Source organism: Bombina bombina, chromosome 4 (genome assembly GCF_027579735.1).
Source record: "Bombina bombina isolate aBomBom1 chromosome 4, aBomBom1.pri, whole genome shotgun sequence".
Lineage (NCBI taxonomy): Eukaryota > Metazoa > Chordata > Amphibia > Anura > Bombinatoridae > Bombina > Bombina bombina.
Window position 1 is genome coordinate 435,101,262 of NC_069502.1, and position 18,558 is coordinate 435,119,819.

The 18,558-nt window shown below is 39.4% G+C and overlaps 1 protein-coding gene across 1 annotated transcript in view; it reads left to right on the forward strand.

The window, feature by feature from the left end:
* Positions 1 to 283: 283 nt before the first annotated feature.
* LOC128656389 (dynein light chain Tctex-type protein 2B-like) overlaps positions 284 to 18,558 on the forward strand; it is a 48,402-nt gene continuing 30,127 nt past the window's right edge. The window contains exon 1 of the mRNA XM_053710262.1: positions 284 to 398. Coding sequence (XP_053566237.1) covers positions 340 to 398 — 59 coding nt within the window. The 5' untranslated portion in view covers positions 284 to 339. The remainder of the gene's footprint in view (positions 399 to 18,558) is intronic.

Genomic DNA, 18,558 nt, shown 5'->3' on the forward strand with positions numbered 1-18,558 from the left:
TGATGATGCCCCTGAACGAGTCAAAAGAACGTTCCCAATTAGTGGACACTGCAGTTTTACTCAAGTTTTTTAACCTAGATATTTGATGATTTGATTTGAAAAAAAGTTAGGATTAAAATATTATATTGATATAATGTATACGTTTGCATTTTACACACGATAATGTATACACATTTGTATTCAAGTCATACTGTTACGCCTACGATACACTTTCCCCTAAAGAAATATGGCTGACACTGTAGTCACCGGAAGTGTGACGTACAGAACAGGATGTTGTGGTTGCTGTAGTAGCAAGTCAGGACGCTTAGACAGCTGTGTTCTTTCTTCTCCGTGGTCGCTATGATGGACACCGAAGCTTCAGAGAACACGTATACTATACGGCCCAACTTCCAGCACAAGTCAGTAATGCAGTTGTATAAGTTAGTAAGCGGGTGTTTTCTGTTTGCCGTCAACAGTGTCAGTAGTTATAGGGTAGCAGCACGGTAACCTATGGGAAGATAATTTCATTCTGAAGTCAATTTAGGGTCACAGATATTATCACAGTTCAGCATAATCTGCGTTAATTAGTGAATGGTCAGCACCAGTCTCGGCAAACTGAACGCTGTTTTGACATATTGGGAATCAATCAGTTAAATATTTTTTTTTTCTCACAAACTTGATCTATCTAGCTAAATATTGTGCGATAGAAATACTTCAGCTTGACAATGGTATTTCAGTAGGTATTCAAAGGTATGCTAGATCGAGCAGGTTCCCCCACTGAAACACTAATTTACCTATGTTTATCTCAGCCTAGATTTCTTTATAGTCAGCAGCATTGGAAGCTTTAAAAATATATTATCCAAGTATTTCCATCTACAAGAGAATGCTTCAAAATACAAGGCTTTGTTATTTTGAAAAGAAAAAAAGCTCCTGTGCTGAATAAACATATTTTTTGTACACGAGAGTTGTCCCTATCAGCTAGAGGGCAGTAGAGTCCCACTTCTTGTTAGTTTCTACTTAAACAGTTTCTACTAATTATTATTATTATTATTATTTTCTTTGTGTTTAAAGGGATATGAAATCCCAACATTTTCTTTCATGATTCAGCTAGACTTTAGAGCATACAATTTTAAACAACTTTTCAGTTTACTTCAATTAGCAAATTTGCTTCATTCCTTTGGTATTCTTTGTTAAAGGAGCAGCAATGTATTACAGGAAGTTAGCTGAACACATTGGGTGAACCAATGACAAGAGGTATATATGTGCAGCTACCACTTAGCAAGTGCAACCCAGGTACTGAACCAAAAATGGGTCTGCTCTTAGGGCTAGATTTATTAAGCCTCTACGGCAGCAAGTTCTCTAAAGAACTTGCTCGCCGTCATTTATCAAGCAGCGGTCACCAGACCGCTGCTTCCTGAGCCTCTTCGCCACCTCTAATCTGGCGAAATTCAATCTTCTCGGTCTAGTCAGAGCGAGGAGATTGACGGCTCCTGCCCGCGCGCGATTGGCTGTGCGCAGGCAGGGGGCGGGATTGCACGCGAGCGCAAAATTGCGCTCGTGTGCAATGCCAAATACCTGCGGGTATTTTCGCCCCGCCACAGGCGAGCTGAGGTGTACAGGGGCGCGTATACGCTCCCCTATACGCCTCAGCTTTAATAAATCTAGCCCTTAAGCTTTACATTCCTGCTTTTTCAAATAAAGATACAAAGAGAACAAAGAAAAATTGATAAGAAGGGTAACTTAGAAAGTTTATTAAAATTGCATGCTCTATCTGAATCATGAAAGAAAAAAATTGGGTTTAGTATCCCTTTAACTGCTGATTTTCACATATATAACAAAAATGTTTTGCGTTCCACTTCTCTTTTAATGATTATTGCTATTTGGATAGCAGTAACACTAAACAGAAGATAAAAATGTGGCCTTACACATTTTTCAGGACAAGCATCTCCTATTAACATAGAATATTACACAAATTAAATATCTCTTCTTTCATCTGTGCAATTTGCTCCATACAATAAGCAGTACTGCTGTAGAAGCTGAAAGTGTATCTAATGCACTGGGATAAAAAAAAGAAGTAAAATAATAGAGTAATCCGCAATTTTTAAATCAGCGTGATTTAAAATCGCGGGAGTATGCAATTTTTAACCCCGTCCACTATGATGTCACCTATGACTTACAGGAGGGCTCCGCTGCGGCCACATGCGGATAAGGGGCGTGGCAGTGACTTCAATTCCGCTGCAAGGAGTGGGAATGGGGGCAAACTCGGGGCTGTGATGTCTGACCCGGTATAGGCAGGACCCCAGTCACGTGGCTCGCTTACAGCGGCTATGCGGGTGTAGAGCTGTGCGGGTCACCAGGCTAACAGGGCATGTAGGGACACTAACGGTACCGCTGGGAACAGCAGTAAGAAGTTGCAGTGCCGGAACTCTTTAACGGGCGAGAAGGGCCAAGACTTCACCGTCCACCGCACGTTGCTCTATTGCTTGTTCGTTCTCGGCATCAAGCTCTTCTACATCTCCTTCTTCCCCTTCTGGATATGGACAACATGTGTAGTGAGGAGCTGCACATTACAACCCACAGTAGCGACTGCAGGGCGGCAGTGCTGGTTTATTATTCTGTAGGCCTTCCTGCAGCCGCTACTGTGGGCTGTAATTTGTAGTTCCTTACAACATATGTTTTTATTATGCCTAATGATTCTAAAGGGGCTGCAGGATCAGATGTGTAAGATGAACTGTCTGTCTTGTGGTGGGGGGAGGCTTGTCCCTGCTAGCTTTGAGTTATTTTTAAAAAATTGCTATATAAATATATTATTTTTTTTTGTTAAAAAATTGTTAGAAATGTAACTGATATTTGTTTGAGCTGACATTAAAGGACAATTATAGTCCAAAATCTGCATGCTCTAATTTGTTAGGGCATGTAATTTTAAGACTAGCGTAAAGGGGCAAGACACACATTAAAAAAATTGCTCTGGAACCACAGAGCACTGCTGGTGCACAGCAGAAATCGCTGCTGATCAAATCAGCAGCACTAATTGTGCATTTAAGTCGTGCCACTTTTTTTTCATTTTCTTGTTATTCTTTGTTGAAGATATCCATATAGGTAGCGCGCACATGTCTGGATCACTACATGTTAGTAAATAGCGCTGCCATCTAGTTCTCTTGCTAATGTATAATATTGTTAAAAAACTGCTGCCATATAGTACTGCAGGCACGTGCACACTCCTGAACTTACCTTCCAGCTTTTCAACAAAGGATAACAAGAAAACAAAGACATTTTTCTAATAGAAGTAATTTGGAAAGTTGTTTAAAATTGTATGTTCTATCTGAATCTGAAATTGTCCCTTTAAAGGGATCTAAAACAGCCTGTTTCATCATTGTTGTAATAAAATAAGCAATAAGCAGTGGTTTATTTAGTAGAAACCATAACAGAATGTATTATCTATCATTTTAAAAGGATTTTACCTTTTTTTTTTTTTTTTTTTTTTTGGCCTGGGGTCGCTACAGATCAGATTTTCCTTTAAAGTGTTTCTAGGAGACACAATAAAATTGCTGCAGTTAGTTTATTGCTAATACTCAGTAGAGGACTTTTGCTAAAAAAACATGTCATAATATAACTTAAAGGGATACTAAACCCAAATTTTTTCTGTATTGATTGAGATAGAGCAAATTTTCTTCGTTCTCTTGCTATCTTTATTTGAAACAGAAGGCATCTAAGCTAAGGAGCCAGCCATTTTTTGCCATTTTTTGGTTTAGCACCCTGGAGGACAGTACTTGTTTATTGGTGATGTCTAATCAGCAAAGACAACCCAGGTTGTGAACCAAAAATGGGCTGGCTTCTAAACTTACATTCTTGCTTTTCAAATAAAGATAGCAAGAGGACGAAGACAAATTGATACTAGGAGTAAATTAGAAAGTTGCTTAAAATTGCATGCTTTATTTGAATCTTGAAAGAAAAAAAATAGGTTCAGTTTCCCTTTAAAGGGACTTTCCGGTCAAAATTTCAATGCACGTAGATGAATTACATCTTCGAGTAGAAACATATTTGTAATATAAATGTATTGGCAAAAATGCTTCTTGTAAAGGTTATCACCGTTTTAGTGTTAACATTTTTCTCTGCACGTGCATGTGAAGCATTGCTAGCTTTTCTTAGTTGACCAACATTTTAAATACTGCAGCTGCTCAGAGCTCCAATGGGGCTTGTATCATGTCAGTAGTTAACAAATTGAGCCATTATCAGATGGCACAAGCAGCGACTCTCTGATCAAGTGCTGTGATTAAAATGCTGGTGCACGGTGCATACTTAAATACACTTTTGAGACAGCTATAGCTTTTATTAAAGGAATTTTTGCTAAAACATGCATATTACAAAAAGGCTTCTTATTAAATCTGAAATGCATCCATGTGGATTACAATTTTGGCTGGATTGTCCCTTTAAAATGACATGAGACCTCAATATTTTTTTTTTTATGATTTATTTATTTATGTTATCAAATTTGTGTTCTCTTGGTATTTTTTGTTGAAGAGAATATCTAGGTAGGTAGGGTGGCAGCAGATTTATAAGAATGCTTTTGAGCACAAGATTGCAGCGGTGTCTGCACAATGTACAACATTCTTGCAGAAGTGCTCCATCTAGTTCTACAGACAAGTGCATGCTCCTAAGCCTACCTTCCTGCTTTCAATGAAAGATACCAAGAGAACAAAGTAAATTTGATTATAGAAGTAAATTAAAAGTTTTTATTTTAAATTATATACTCTATCAAAATCATATAAGAAAAATGTTGGTTTTCATGTCCCTTTTGTAATAGTGACACTCATATCTAGCTGCAGGCAAGAACACAAGTAAGTTGTTTGCCGTTTCTTTTTATGCTTACTTTGATTTTATATATATATTTATATATATATTATAATCTATCATTAGCTTTAAAGTTTTGTTCAAGAACAACAGAGATTTCTGATGAACATTTGTCGAGCATCTCAGAAAACAAGATGGGAACTAAGTAGGCTCTGCCTATAAGAAGCTGAGAGTATAACGCTATGTGTGTTTTTTTCCTCCCTGCATAACTCTGGGAATCCTTGCCAACCGCTGTTCATACACCTAAGGAAAAAAGATTCTCACCATCGCATGAAAGATCATCAGAGAGTCCAGGGTTACCATTGAATATAAAGACTCAGCCAAACTAATGGGATAAGAAATAGATTAAGAATTCATAAGGACACCATTTTGGGAAAGAAAGATTGAATCACCTTTACACATACAGAGCTGATATCTTACCTCATATGATTGAGGTCTTAGCTGGTAAGAGGGAATTTTTTATTTCAACACACAATATTAAGAAGCTTTCTACAAAAGAAACCAATAAGAACAACATACAGCTACTATTTAAGAACTGTTTAGCTCTATTAAGGCAAAAAAATGTTTTCATATATCAGAAAGACTAACTATAGCAGAGCGCCTTTTAACCTATATTGATTGCTCTTTAACATATATATCTGCTGATCTAACAGGGGAAAGCCTAACCCTGACATCGGAACCAGAACCTTGTGGAGCGCTCAATGGTCTCAGTAATGGCACTGAGCTGGCACCAAGCTCTCCCCGCAGAGGATAGGCTATGTCATTTGCCTGTAGAAAGCAACGATCCACTCATTCAATGGGTAAAAAAACACTTTATTCAAAACTTGTTTAAAAGCATAAAGGGAAGCTCCAAGGATAGAACATAGCGGGCGCAGCACTAGTGTCCCTAGGGACAGAAAATTGGTGTTTTCATAGAAAAGCTCTTCTTCAAGTGGGTTATTTATATCAGACAACTGTCAGTATCTGGTACGATAATTTATTTGCCTAGCTTTCAGATTGGTCTATTGAGGAGGAATTTCTCTGTTGTTTGAAACTTATTAGGTCAGAAAATGCGTTAATCTTTGATGCAAATATTGACATTATTAAAATCAATGCTAAGGATATGACATTCTCTGTCTGTTTTACCAGAAGAGCCCTGTGGCTTAAATCATGGTTAGCTGCCATGGTTTAAAAATCTAGATTATTATCTCTTCTTTTTCTTTTTTTTTGGCCTGGGTTAGATCCCATAATCTCTTCAGTTACTGTAGGTAAAGGATCTTTTCTCCCTCAGGACAAAAGGTCTAAGGGAAATAACAGAGCTACTAATTGCTTTTGTTCCTTTCATCAGTCAAGGAACGAAAGATAATCCTCCTCTCCCCAAAAGCACGATTCTTCTGGATCTTCCTGGAAATCTACCCAAATTGGATCAACACTCAACTTAATGGGTTCCACATTAAGGCCTCCCAGAGGAAGTTTTTTCTTCTGTCCCATGTTCCAAAGGACCCTGTAAAGGCTGAAGCTTTTATCTTTGTTCTCAAGATCTAGAACTCTTGGGAGTGATAGTTCCATTTTCGATATCAGGACAAGGCCATGGTTTTTAATCCAACCTTTTCATAGTTCCCAAAAAAGAAGGAACTTTCATGCCTATTCTGGATTTGCAATGTTTGAACAAGTTTTTCGAGGGTTCCTATTTTCAAAATGGAAACAAGGGCAATATATGTCCATGATAGAGTTGAAAATTGCTTTCTTTCATATTTCTATCCACAAAGACCATCCTCCAGTTCCTAAGATTTGTCTTTCAGGACAGATATTTTCATTTTTGTTGCTCTTCCGTTTTGTCTGGCTACTGCTCCCGGAATTTTTACAAAACGTCTGAGAACTCTTTTTTTGTCTGTAATAAGAGCTCAGGGTATTTCAGTGGCATCAGGGAACATTTATTATCTATCGAGAATGCGGACACAGAAATAAAGAACTACCAATCCCACATCATTTTCTAAAATGTAATGGAGCTGATACTAAATGCTTCTACTACACAGGGATAGCTAAACTAAACATAAATTGGAGAGGGGGAATAAACATAATGAATTATTGAAACTAGAGTCCAAATGGATATATAAACTGAGTACTTTAAAACCTAAATGATTACATTAAGAGTTAGAAATGAATAGCTTTTTATAGCCTTTTTATCGTTTTTTATTGATCTATTCCTATAATTTTTTTCATGATGCGTTTTCTATAATATACATTTTTTTTTATCTAGATATCATGATGTAAGATAGTGAATATGAGTATCTGTTTGTTTTAATTATTCTTATATATAAACCCTTTTGGGTTAGGCTTTTAGGTAGGGTAATTGTTACTGAAGTTCTGAGCATTCCAAATACTTATACGGGACATATAAAATATCTATTGACATAATACAGTAAATATATAAATTTAATTTATATAATTTAATTTTTTTATTCTAAATACACCTTTACATTTTAAACTATAAACTATTTGGAGCAGTTCCACCTTAAGATCCCAATATAAGCATGAGAATGAATCTTAGACATCAGAGCTTGAGAAAGACTTGACCAAAGTTGAAACCCGTTGCTTTAGGCTGTTGGTGTACCTTGTGGCCTGCCACAATCTCAGACGGAGTATCCAAAAAGACTGGAGAAGTCATTAAAGCGAGACCAGAGTTAGGGCTGCATAGACATCCCAATCTGCCAATGCCAGGAATCGGCCATTAAGTTTGGACAAGTATTCATACACACAGCGCTAATACAGAGAGTTTATGGTGTAAGTAAAAAAATACACCTTATTTTCCGTACTTTTATCTTGTGTTCAAAGAACGCTGTCTCTTTTTGCTTTTAGCGCACATTTGAATCACAGAGACTGTATAACATCAAGGACTCTTCTCTGAAACTGATTTATATGTATGCTTGCATTTTTTTATGTGATCTGGAGTATGTGATTTTTATATTGTTATGAAATAGTGCATTATATTTTGTGTACACATAGTGCTTATTTTATTAAATTATTGTTTTATATTATATTTGTTGACACGTTGCTATTTGATACATTGCTGCATTTTTTTGTGTCCATTTAGCTTATAGTATTAGCGTAATCTAAGAAGCCAGTTTTTTTACTATTTCAGTGGCACCATACCTGGATGATATATTGGTACATGCTTTATCTTTTTTCCTTTAGCAATATCTAATAACTACAAGTTTTTTTTTGTTTTTTTTTGTTTCTTCGCAACCATGGCTGGAGTATTAACATTCCCAAGAGTTCCTTATTTCTTCAAACCAGAGTCTCCTTTCTAGGTGTCATTATAGACTCAATAACTATGAGACTTTCCTTCTCAGATCAAAGGCAATCAAAGTTACAGTCAACATGCTTTCTAAAGGGATCTTTTTGGGTCCAGCTACAAGGAATTCTTTGTCCTGTTGGATAAAGAACAAATCCATTTTGTTTGTCAGTCCAACATGGACCATTATCACAATTGCAGTATGGGGGTCTAGTAGAGAACAGGGATGTTGGTCTCCTCAGGAGCGAGGTTACTAATAAGCATCCTAACTCCAGGGCTTTTTAGAGTTGGCCTCTCCTGAAAGAAGAGACTTTCCTTCCCTTTCAATCAAGCAATATCACAGCGGTGGCATATATCAATCACCATGGGGGAACTCGCAGTTCTGTAGCTATGATGGAAGCTAAATTTGGTTCTACGACTTTTACAGGTTTCACTTTTTGAATAGATGCATAGTTTGGACATCCAGTTATTATCATGGAAAGTATTTTTTCTTCTAGCTATATCATCTGCCAGAAGGGCTTCTGATCTGTCTGCTCTTTCTTGTGACCCTCTTTATCTCATCTTCCACAAGGATAAAGCGGTCTTAAGGATAAAATTGAACTTTTATGAAAAAAGTTGTGTCTTCTGATAACATCTGTCGGTAGGTAAATTTATTGTTCCTTATCTTTCTCCTAACCTTCAAAATTGTAAGGAAAAACTTTTACATAATTTGAATGGTTTTAGGGCTTTAATGTTTCTCCTGCAAACTACAAAAGATTTTAGCCAATCTTCTAATCTATTTATTCTTTTCTCAGGTCCACGGAAAGCAGGGCTTGACAAACCCAGGAGCCTGGGAGTCCCTGGCTGCCATTTTTTTTTTTTAATATATATTTTTATAGAGGTTTGCATAGATAACAACATATAGACATACCACTATAACCGTGGTTATGCAATCAAAAAAGTCAACTTAAGTAAGTGTATAGTTAAACAATAATTGGTAACATGGTAATAGGTCATCTGGTGGATATTGCAATTAGACAGGTTGGTAATTATCTATACATGTACCTTGCAACCACATAAGCATATCTACCATAAACAAAAAACAGACTTGGCGATGATGTTGGTACATGTATCGTTAAAACCTCAATTTTTTTTTAGATATAGTACAGGGTCCTCTAATTATACTAAAGGCCACTCTGGGACCATATGACTCTTATGGTGCAGGGTAGAGGACTATTAGTTTATGAAGCAGCCACTTATGGGCCATAGTACATATAGGTATAGTTTTGTATCAGAGAGGGAGAATCAATTATTACAATGTTAAATGGTATAGATAATATAGGAGAAAATAACGCAATGAATCTTTAGTGGATGGGTTAGGGTACAGTGAGATAAAATTGTGAATTAGAGTGGATCTGAGACCTCTAGGTTGGGGTATATTTAAGGAGGCAAGTTTGGGCTATTGGTGCATCCAAAGTGAGATGATATTGGGATCTTGACTAAAGTCAAAAGGGATACAGGAGCATGTATTAATTTATACATGGGATTAATTAAAACCGGTGATATTGTGCTTAGGATAAATGTTAAAGGGAACATATTAGGGTGAATACACTGTGTGGAAAAGCACACTGATAGTCATATCTATAACGAAATTTCACATTTATATATCAGCTAAGCTTGTTGAGAACTGGGAAATAGTCATTAGGCTAAAGAGTAGAGGAATGACTCTCTATCTAGAGATATGTGAGCTGTGTGCAATATATGTGTTCAACTGATGTTTTGAAAGGAGTTTAGGTCTTATTAATACCTAAAATAGGCTTCCTTATAGAAGTGCCATGCTGCCACGGCCGCTAGCAGCACAGCTTGGTAAATAAATGGCATTGGTTTTTCTTTTCACATACAGAGAATTATAACATCAAATAGAAATAGTTGATTCCGTACAATGTGTGCACATCAATTCCTCTTTCTACAATATCTGTGTACAGCCCATAGGACGCCCGTTTACATATCTAGCTATATATTTATCACATATCTTAATTGCAAAATAGAATGAGGAGGGGGCCATAGTAATTTGACAGGAGCGTTCAATACATATTTACCAGCAAAATTAGTGAAAGTCAACTTAGCCTAAATAACTGTAAGCCTTCTTAGAGCTGATTAAAGTAATAGACATCTTTAAAATATTTGGGGTTATAAACACTGCATTGCTACCCATCTCAAACACAAAATGATGGCTAGTAGATATATTTACCCACCTTTGACATCAATATGTATAAAATATCATTGGACAATTATTAATAAACTATGTTTACAAACATACACTGGTGCAATTCTGATTAGGACAAAGAACAGGTAAATAAGTTTAATGCATTTTTTTTTTTTAAACTGTGAGGGCAGGTTGATGAGAAAAGTAGAAGATACACAGTTAGTATCAGGTCTCTCAAACGTTAGATCCCTGGATAAACAATGAACTTGAGGTCTCAGACCGCATGGTCCTCATAAAAGGTTCCGTCTAGTGGAGAAGCACCTATGTAGAACTTAACGGGGAGTTCTTAAGAGCTGGACTGTAGAAATACTTTCTTACCCCACACCAGCTCTCTGCAGTTTAATTCCTATGAGAGTGTCGCCTAGCTGCTGCTTGTCGCAACCGTACAGATCCGATGGGCATAGGAAAGGGACCTTCAAAATATGGATTTTTCTTCTATATAGGTAAGACGAGTCCACAAATTCATCCTTTACTTGTGGGATATTATCCTTCCCTACAGGAAGTGGCAAAGAGCACCACAGCAGAGCTGTCTATATAGCTCCTCCCTTAGCTCCACCCCCAGTCATTCTCTTTGCCTACTCTAAGTACTAGGAAGGGTAAAGTGAAAGAGGTGATAAAATATTAGTTTTTAATTTCTTCAATCAAGAGTTTGTTATTTTTAAATGAAACCGGTTTGTACTATTTACTCTCAGGCAGCAGATGGATGAAGACTGCTGCCTGGAGGATGATGATCTTAGCATTTGTAACTAAGGTCCATTTGCTGTTCCCACAGAGGCTGAGGAGTACAGGAAACTTCAGTGTGAGGAACGGTTTTCATGCTATGCAGCAATGAGGTATGTTCAGTAATATTTTTTCTGGAGAGACTGTGTATTTCAGAAAGGCTGACATTATACGCAGGAGGGTAAGCAGTAATCCTAGAGATAAAAGAAGGGCATTACTTAGCTTGCATATGGGGCCAATTACATATATGTTTACACTGAATGACAAATGTTTGTGAGCAAACGTTTTTTGGATGGGAGTGCTTTAACATTTTTGTGGGCAATAAACGTTTTGGGCAACTTTATTAGGGCACACATGGCTTAACTTTAGGGTTTTGGAACCCACATGGCTAGTTATAACTGCTCTGGTGCAGTTCTTTAAGGCTGAGGAAACATCGAGTGAGATGGGCGGGGCCTATTTTCACGCCTCAGATGCGCAGTTTGTCAGCAAGCAGCAAGCTCTAACTTCTGAGGGCCCTGTTCTATGTTTTGGGCCAAATTGAAGCTTTTACCCCATATTTTCGATCCCTGAGGGCAGGTAGGGCCACAGCAGGGCTGTGGCAAGGTGCTGAGGGGTCTTTTTCCGGATCTGGGCCTATTTTCGATCCGGTTTGGACATTAAGGGGTTAATTGTTAAAAAAAATTGTGGTGCAATCTTAACTACCTATAGTGGGTCTACATACAAAATTTTGAAAAATTTGGTGCATGTTTAGAGTGTTTTGCAGAACGTGTATGCTTTTTTTTCTTTTAAAGGCGCAGTACCGTTTTTTAAGATTGTTATTTTTTTCACTAAATAAATAAAGTGTTTTCATGCTTGTTTGTAGTCATTACTAGCCTGTTCAACATGTCTGACATTGAGGAAAGTCAATATTCAATATGTTTAGAAGCCATTGTGGAACCCCCACTTAGAATGTGTCCCTCATGCACTGAAAGTTCAATAAATTGTAAAGAACATATTTTAGCTACTAAAAGTATGTCGCAGGATGATTCTCAGTCAGAAGAGAATCAGGTTATGCCATCTAATTCTCCCCAAGTGTCACAACCGTTAACGCCCGCACAAACGACGCCAAGTACTTCTAGTGCGTCTAATTCTTTCACCCTGCAAGATATGGCCGCAGTTATGAATACTACCCTCACAGCTGCCTGGGTTGCAGGGGAAGCGCAGTAGGTCTGATGTGAGAACAAACGCTGAGCCCTCTGACGCTTTATTAGCTATATCAGATGTACCCTCACAATTTTCTGAAGTGAGGGATTTGCTGGCTGAGGGAGAGATTTCTGAAAATATGTTCCCTCAGACAGATTCAGATATGACGGGTTTTAAATTTAAACTAGAACACCTCCACTTATTGCTCAGGGAGGTTTTAGCGACTCTGGATGATTGTGACCCTATTGTAGTTCCAGAGAAATTGTGTAAAATGTACAAATTCCTAGAGGTTCCTGCCTACACTGATGTTTTTCCGGTCCCTAAGAGGATTTCGGAAATTGTTACTAAGGAGTGGAATAGACCAGGTATTCTGTTCGCTCCCCCTCCTACTTTTAAGAAAATGTTTCCCATATCAGATGCCGTGCGGGACTCGTGGCAGACGGTCCCTAAGGTGGAGGGAGCTATTTCTACCCTGGCTAAGTGTACAACTATACCTATTGAGGACAGTTGTGCTTTCAAAGATCCTATGGGTAAAAAAATTAGAGGGTCTCCTGAAGAAAATATTTGTTCATCAAGGTTTTCTTCTCCAACCTATAGCGTGCATTGTTCCTGTAACTACTGCAGCGTCCTTTTGGTTCGAGGCTCTGGAAGAGGCTCTTCAGGTTGAGACTCCATTAGAGGATATTCTGGATAGAATTAGGACTCTCAAGCTAGCTAATTTTTTCATTACAGATGCCGCTTTTCAATAGGCTAAATTAGCGGCGAAGAATTCAGGTTTTGCCATTTTAGCACGCAGAGCGTTATGGCTTAAGTCCTGGTCTGCTGATGTGTCATCAAAAGCTAAGCTTTTAGCCATCCTTTTCAAGGGTAAGACCCTATTCGGGCCTGAACTGAAAGAGATCATTTCAGACATCACTGGAGGAAAAGGCCATGCCCTTCCTCAGGATAAGACGAATAAGATGAGGACCAAACAAAATAATTTTCGTTCCTTTCGAAACTTCAAAGGTGGTTCCTCTTCCCCTGCCGCAGACCTAACCAGACTTGGAACAAGGGTAAACAGGCCAAGAAGCCAGCTGCTGCCACCAAGACAGCATGAAGGGGTAGCCCCCGATCCGGGACCGGATCTAGTAGGGGGCAGACTTTCTCTCTTCACTCAGGCTTTTGGGCAAGAGACGTTCAGGACTCCTGGGCTTTAGAAATAGTAACCCAGGGGTATCTTCTAGATTTCAAAGATTCTCCCCCAAGGGGGAGATTCCATCTTTCTCAATTGTCTGTAAACCAGACAAAAAGAGAGGCGTTCTTACGCTGTGTAGAAGACCTATATTCCATGGGAGTGATCTGCCCATTTCCAGATACAGAACAGGGGCAAGGATTCTACTCCAATCTGTTTGTGGTTCCCAAAAAAGAGGGAACTTTCAGACAAAAATTTTGGATCTCAAGATCCTAAACAAATTCCTCAGAGTCCCATCCTTCAAGATGGAGACCATTCGGACTATTTTGCCAATGATCCAGGAGGGTCAATATATGACCTTCGTGGACTTAAAGGATGCGTATCTACACATTCCTATCCACAAAGATCATCACCAGTTCCTCAGGTTCGCCTTGCTGGACAAGCATTACCAGTTTGTGGCTCTTCCCTTCGGGTTGGCCACGGCTCCCAGAATTTTCACAAAGGTGCTAGGGTCCCTTCTGGCGGTCCTAAGGCCGCGGGGCATAGCCTTATCTGGACGATATCTTAATCCAGGCGTCGACTTACCAACTAGCCAAGTCTCACACGGACATCGTGTTGGCTTTTCTAAGATCTCACGGGTGGAAGGTGAACGTAAAAAGAGTTCACTTATCCCTCTCACAAGAGTTCCATTTCTGGGAACTCTGATAGATTTGGTGGACATGAGAATTTTTCTGACGGAGGTCAGGTATTCAAAGATTTTATCCATCTGCCGAGCTCTTCATTCCATTCCTCGCCCGTCAGTGACTCAGTGTATGGAGGTAATCGGTTTAATGGTAGCGGTAATGGACATAGTTCCGTTTGCTCGCTTGCATCTCAGACCACTGCAACTTTGCATGCTCAAACAGTGGAATGGGGATTATGCAGATTTATCTCCTCAGATAAATCTGGACCAAGAGACCAGAGTCTCTCTTCTTTGGTGGTTGTCGCAGGATCATCTGTCCAAGGGAATGTGTTTCCGCAGGCCAGCGTGGGTCATAGTGACGACGGACGCCAGCCTATTGGGCTGGGGTACAGTCTGGAATTCCCTGAAAGCACAGGGATTGTGGACTCAGGAGGAAGCTCTCCTCCCGATAAATATTCTAGAACTGAGAGCGATATTCAACGCGCTTCAGGCGTGGCCTCAGCTGGCGTCGGCCAGATTCATAAGATTCCAGTCGGACAATATCACGACTGTAGCATATATCAATCATCAGGGGGGAACAAAGAGTTCTCTAGCGATGATAGAGGTTACCAAAATAATTCAATAATTCAATCTATCAGCAATCTATATCCCAGGAGTGTAGAACTGGGAAGCGGATTTTCTAAGTCGTCAGACTTTTCATCCGGGGGAGTGGTAACTCCATCCGGAGGTGTTTGCACAATTGATTCAGCAATGGGGCACACCAGAATTGGATCTGATGGCGTCTCGTCAGAATGCCAAACTTCCTCGATACGGGTCCAGGTCAAGGGATCCTCACGCAGTACTGATAGATGCTCTAGCAGTACCCTGGTCGTTCAACCTGGCTTATGTGTTTCCACCATGTGTTTCCACCATTTCCTCTCCTTCCTCGTTTGATTGCCAGAATCAAACAGGAGAGAGCTTCGGTGAGTTTGATAGCACCTGCGTGGCCACGCAGGACTTGGTATGCAGACCTGGTGGACATGTCATCTCTTCCACCATGGACTCTGCCACTGAGACAGGACCTTCTGATTCAAGGTCCGTTCCAGCATCCAAATCTAGTTTCTCTGCGACTGACTGCTTGGAGATTGAACGCTTGATCTTATCCAAGCGCGGGTTCTCTGAGTCGGTCATAGATACCTTGATTGAGGCTCGAAAGCCTGTCACCAGGAAAATTTATCATAATATATGGCGTAAATATCTTTATTGGTGCGAATCCAAAGGCTACTCATGGAGTAAGATCAGGATTCCTAGGATTTAGTCCTATCAGCTAGTTCCTTAAAGGGACAGATATCTCCTTTATCAATTCTACTGCACAAACTTCTGGCAGATGTTCCAGACGTTCAGTCGTTCTGTCAGGCTTTAGTTAGAATCAAGCCTATGTTTAAACCTGTTGCTCCGCCATGGAGTTTGAATTTAGTTCTTAAGATTCTTTAAGGGGTTCCATTTGAACCTATGCATTCCATAGATATTAAGCTTTTATCTTGGAAAGTTCTGTTTTTAGTTGCTATCTCTTCGGCTCAAAGAGTTTCTGAACTATCTGCATTGCAATATGACTCACCTTATCTTGTTTTCCATGCTGATAAGGTGGTTTTGCGTACCAAACCTGGATTCCTTCCTAAGGTTGTTACTAAAAAGAATATTAATCAGGAAATTGTTGTTCCTTCTCTGTGTCCTAATCCCTCCTCTAAGAAGGAGCGTCTATTGCACAACTTGGACGTGGTTTGTGCTTTAAAAATTTACTTGCAAGTGACCAAAGATTTCCGTCAAGCATCTTCTTTGTTTGTTGTCTATTCTGGAAAACGTAGAGTTAAAAAGCTACGGCTACCTCTCTGGCCTTTTGGCTGAAAAGCATCATCCGTTTGGCATACGAGACTGCTGGACAGCAGCCTCCTGAAAGAATTACAGCTCTCTCTACTAGAGCAGTGGCTTCCACATGGGCTTTTAAAAATGATGCTTCTGTTGAACAGGTTTGTAAGGCTGCGACTTGGTCTTCGCTTCATACCTTTTCCAAATTTTACAAGTTTGATACCTTTGCTTCTTCAGAGGCTGTTTTTGGGAGAAAAGTTCTTCAAGCAGTGGTGCCTTCTGTTTAACCATCTGTCTTGTCCCTCCCGTTCATCCGTGTCCTGTAGCTTTGGTATTGTATCCCACAAGTAAAGGATGAATCCATGGACTCATCTTACCTATATAGAAAAAAACTAAATTTATGCTTACCTGATAAATTGATTTCTTCTATGGTAAGACGAGTCCACGGCCCGCCCTGTCATTTTAAGACAGATTATATTTTTTTGAGTTAAACTCAGTCACCTCTGCACCTTGTAGTTTCTCCTTTTTCTTCCTGTACCTTCGGTCGAATGACTGGGGGGTGGAGCTAAAGGAGGAGCTATATAGACAGTTCTGCTGTGGTGCTCTTTGCCACTTCCTGTAGGGAAGGATAATATCCCACAAGTAAAGGATGAATCCGTGGACTCGTCTTACCATAAAAGAAATCAATTTATCAGGTAAGCATAAATTTAGTTTTCCTTTATGCGGTGGTCTCACAAAGGAGGATAGGCTTACTGGGCACATGAGCAGACTATGGTTTAGCCTACTCCCTTGTGGCTCAAAACGCTGACCTGGCTGTTTAGGGAAAAGTCTCTTTGTTGGGAGCTCAGGGGTAACATGGCGCCAGGATGTCTGAGGTAGGTAATGTTCCGATCTGTTAGATAGGGCCCTAGTCTTACCCTTAGGTTCCGGATCATACACTCGAGCAGAAGACAACCTCATAGTATAAGTTAATGAGAGGTCTGTAGTATCATGATATTGACAGGATGTCTGTTCGAAGTGTTGTGCCGTTTGTGTGGAAACCAAGTCCAATTGAACTGGTGTGGCATCGCAAGCATACTTTTGAGGCGACCGAACTTGCGCTTCACCGATTAGCTGTGGTGTACAAAGTAGATCACAGAGGTCTTTCAGCAGACTCTGGTGGTAGTTTTGAATGACTTGCGTCACTCGATGCTCCCATCTAGCTAGCGCCTCCATTGTAGTCTCCCGGAGACTGTTAAATTATAATAGCAGGTTACCTTTTTGTTTATCCTATTGCAGGATATTTAACCCCGAAGTTTGGGGGGGGGGGGGGGTTATGCGGCAGCCCCAGACCTACGCTTAGTATCCTTCTCTGGAGTCGTTGACTGTAATCAATCGACTGCTTGATAACATCCAATGACAAAATGGCTACTAGGCCCTTGTAGAATGTCTACTGCGTAGCTATCCCAAAGAACATAGGCGAAAACATTGTAGTGACTTCAGCTCTAGAGATTATCCTAACTTTAGCTGAAAAGTGAACACAAAAGTGTAAAATAATGTAGATTTGTGGTATGTAACTTGATTAAAATATTTTAATCTCCAGGAGCTTCACTGAGATGCGTCCTGCTGCTTTGAGAGTAGGCTCCACCCCCTTGCTGCTAGAATTTTACTCCTGGCTCCTACCTTTTTAGGTTATTTTCCATATGTCTATATACAAATCCAACTGTCTGGCTCCTAAAAATATGCCTGGCTCCTAAATAGTCTTACTGGCTCCTAATTTTTAATCAGATTTGTCAAGCACTGACGTAAAGGTTAAAAGGTCACTGCAGATTCTTTAGCTTCTTGGCTAAAACTTCTGATTCTCAAGGCTTACTTGGAGGGTCTCCCCAAAGTGTTTTCCGAGGCCATTCTTAAAGATCAGTTTAATCTTCCTGGGCCTTCAAAAATGAGAATTCTGCAAATTTGCAAAGCAGCAACACAGTCAGTCTTTTTCTGAATCTTTCCACTTATGTTTTTTGCTTCTTCTAAAGCAGCATTTGGTAGAAAAAGGCCTCCAGGCAGAAGTGTCTGTAAATTAGGTGCCTGCCTTTTTGTCCTGCCCACCATTACTTGTGGACTCCACAACTTGGGTATTAGTTCCCAGGAGTACTGGATCATAGACTCTCACCACCTTATAACAGAAAACAAAATGTAGGCTTACCTGATACATTTATTTCTTTTACTTAAATTTATGTGGAAGTCCTAATTATAGATAAAGTAAAGTCTTCAAATGTTTCTTCGTATCCTTTGTTAACACTCAGCAACTGTTTGCAACAATGTTTGTAACAATGTTATATAGTGCTCAAGACTTGTGGAGTGTCTTTAGCCTAGATATGCTTGTAAAAGGGCTAAGTTTCAATAAAGGAAACGGAGAGAAAAGGTACATATAATGGCAAACTGGAAACTTTTTTTTTTATTATTTATTTAATGTACACCCTTATCATGAGTTTCATTTTGATTTCCATGTCCAGTTATCCTGTATATATTAAAGTGATGGTAAATTCGTATGTATTGCAAAACATATTCTAGATGCTCTTACTTTTAACTAGCAGATCGATGTGCTTATATTTAAAAAAATAAACTTTTTTTAC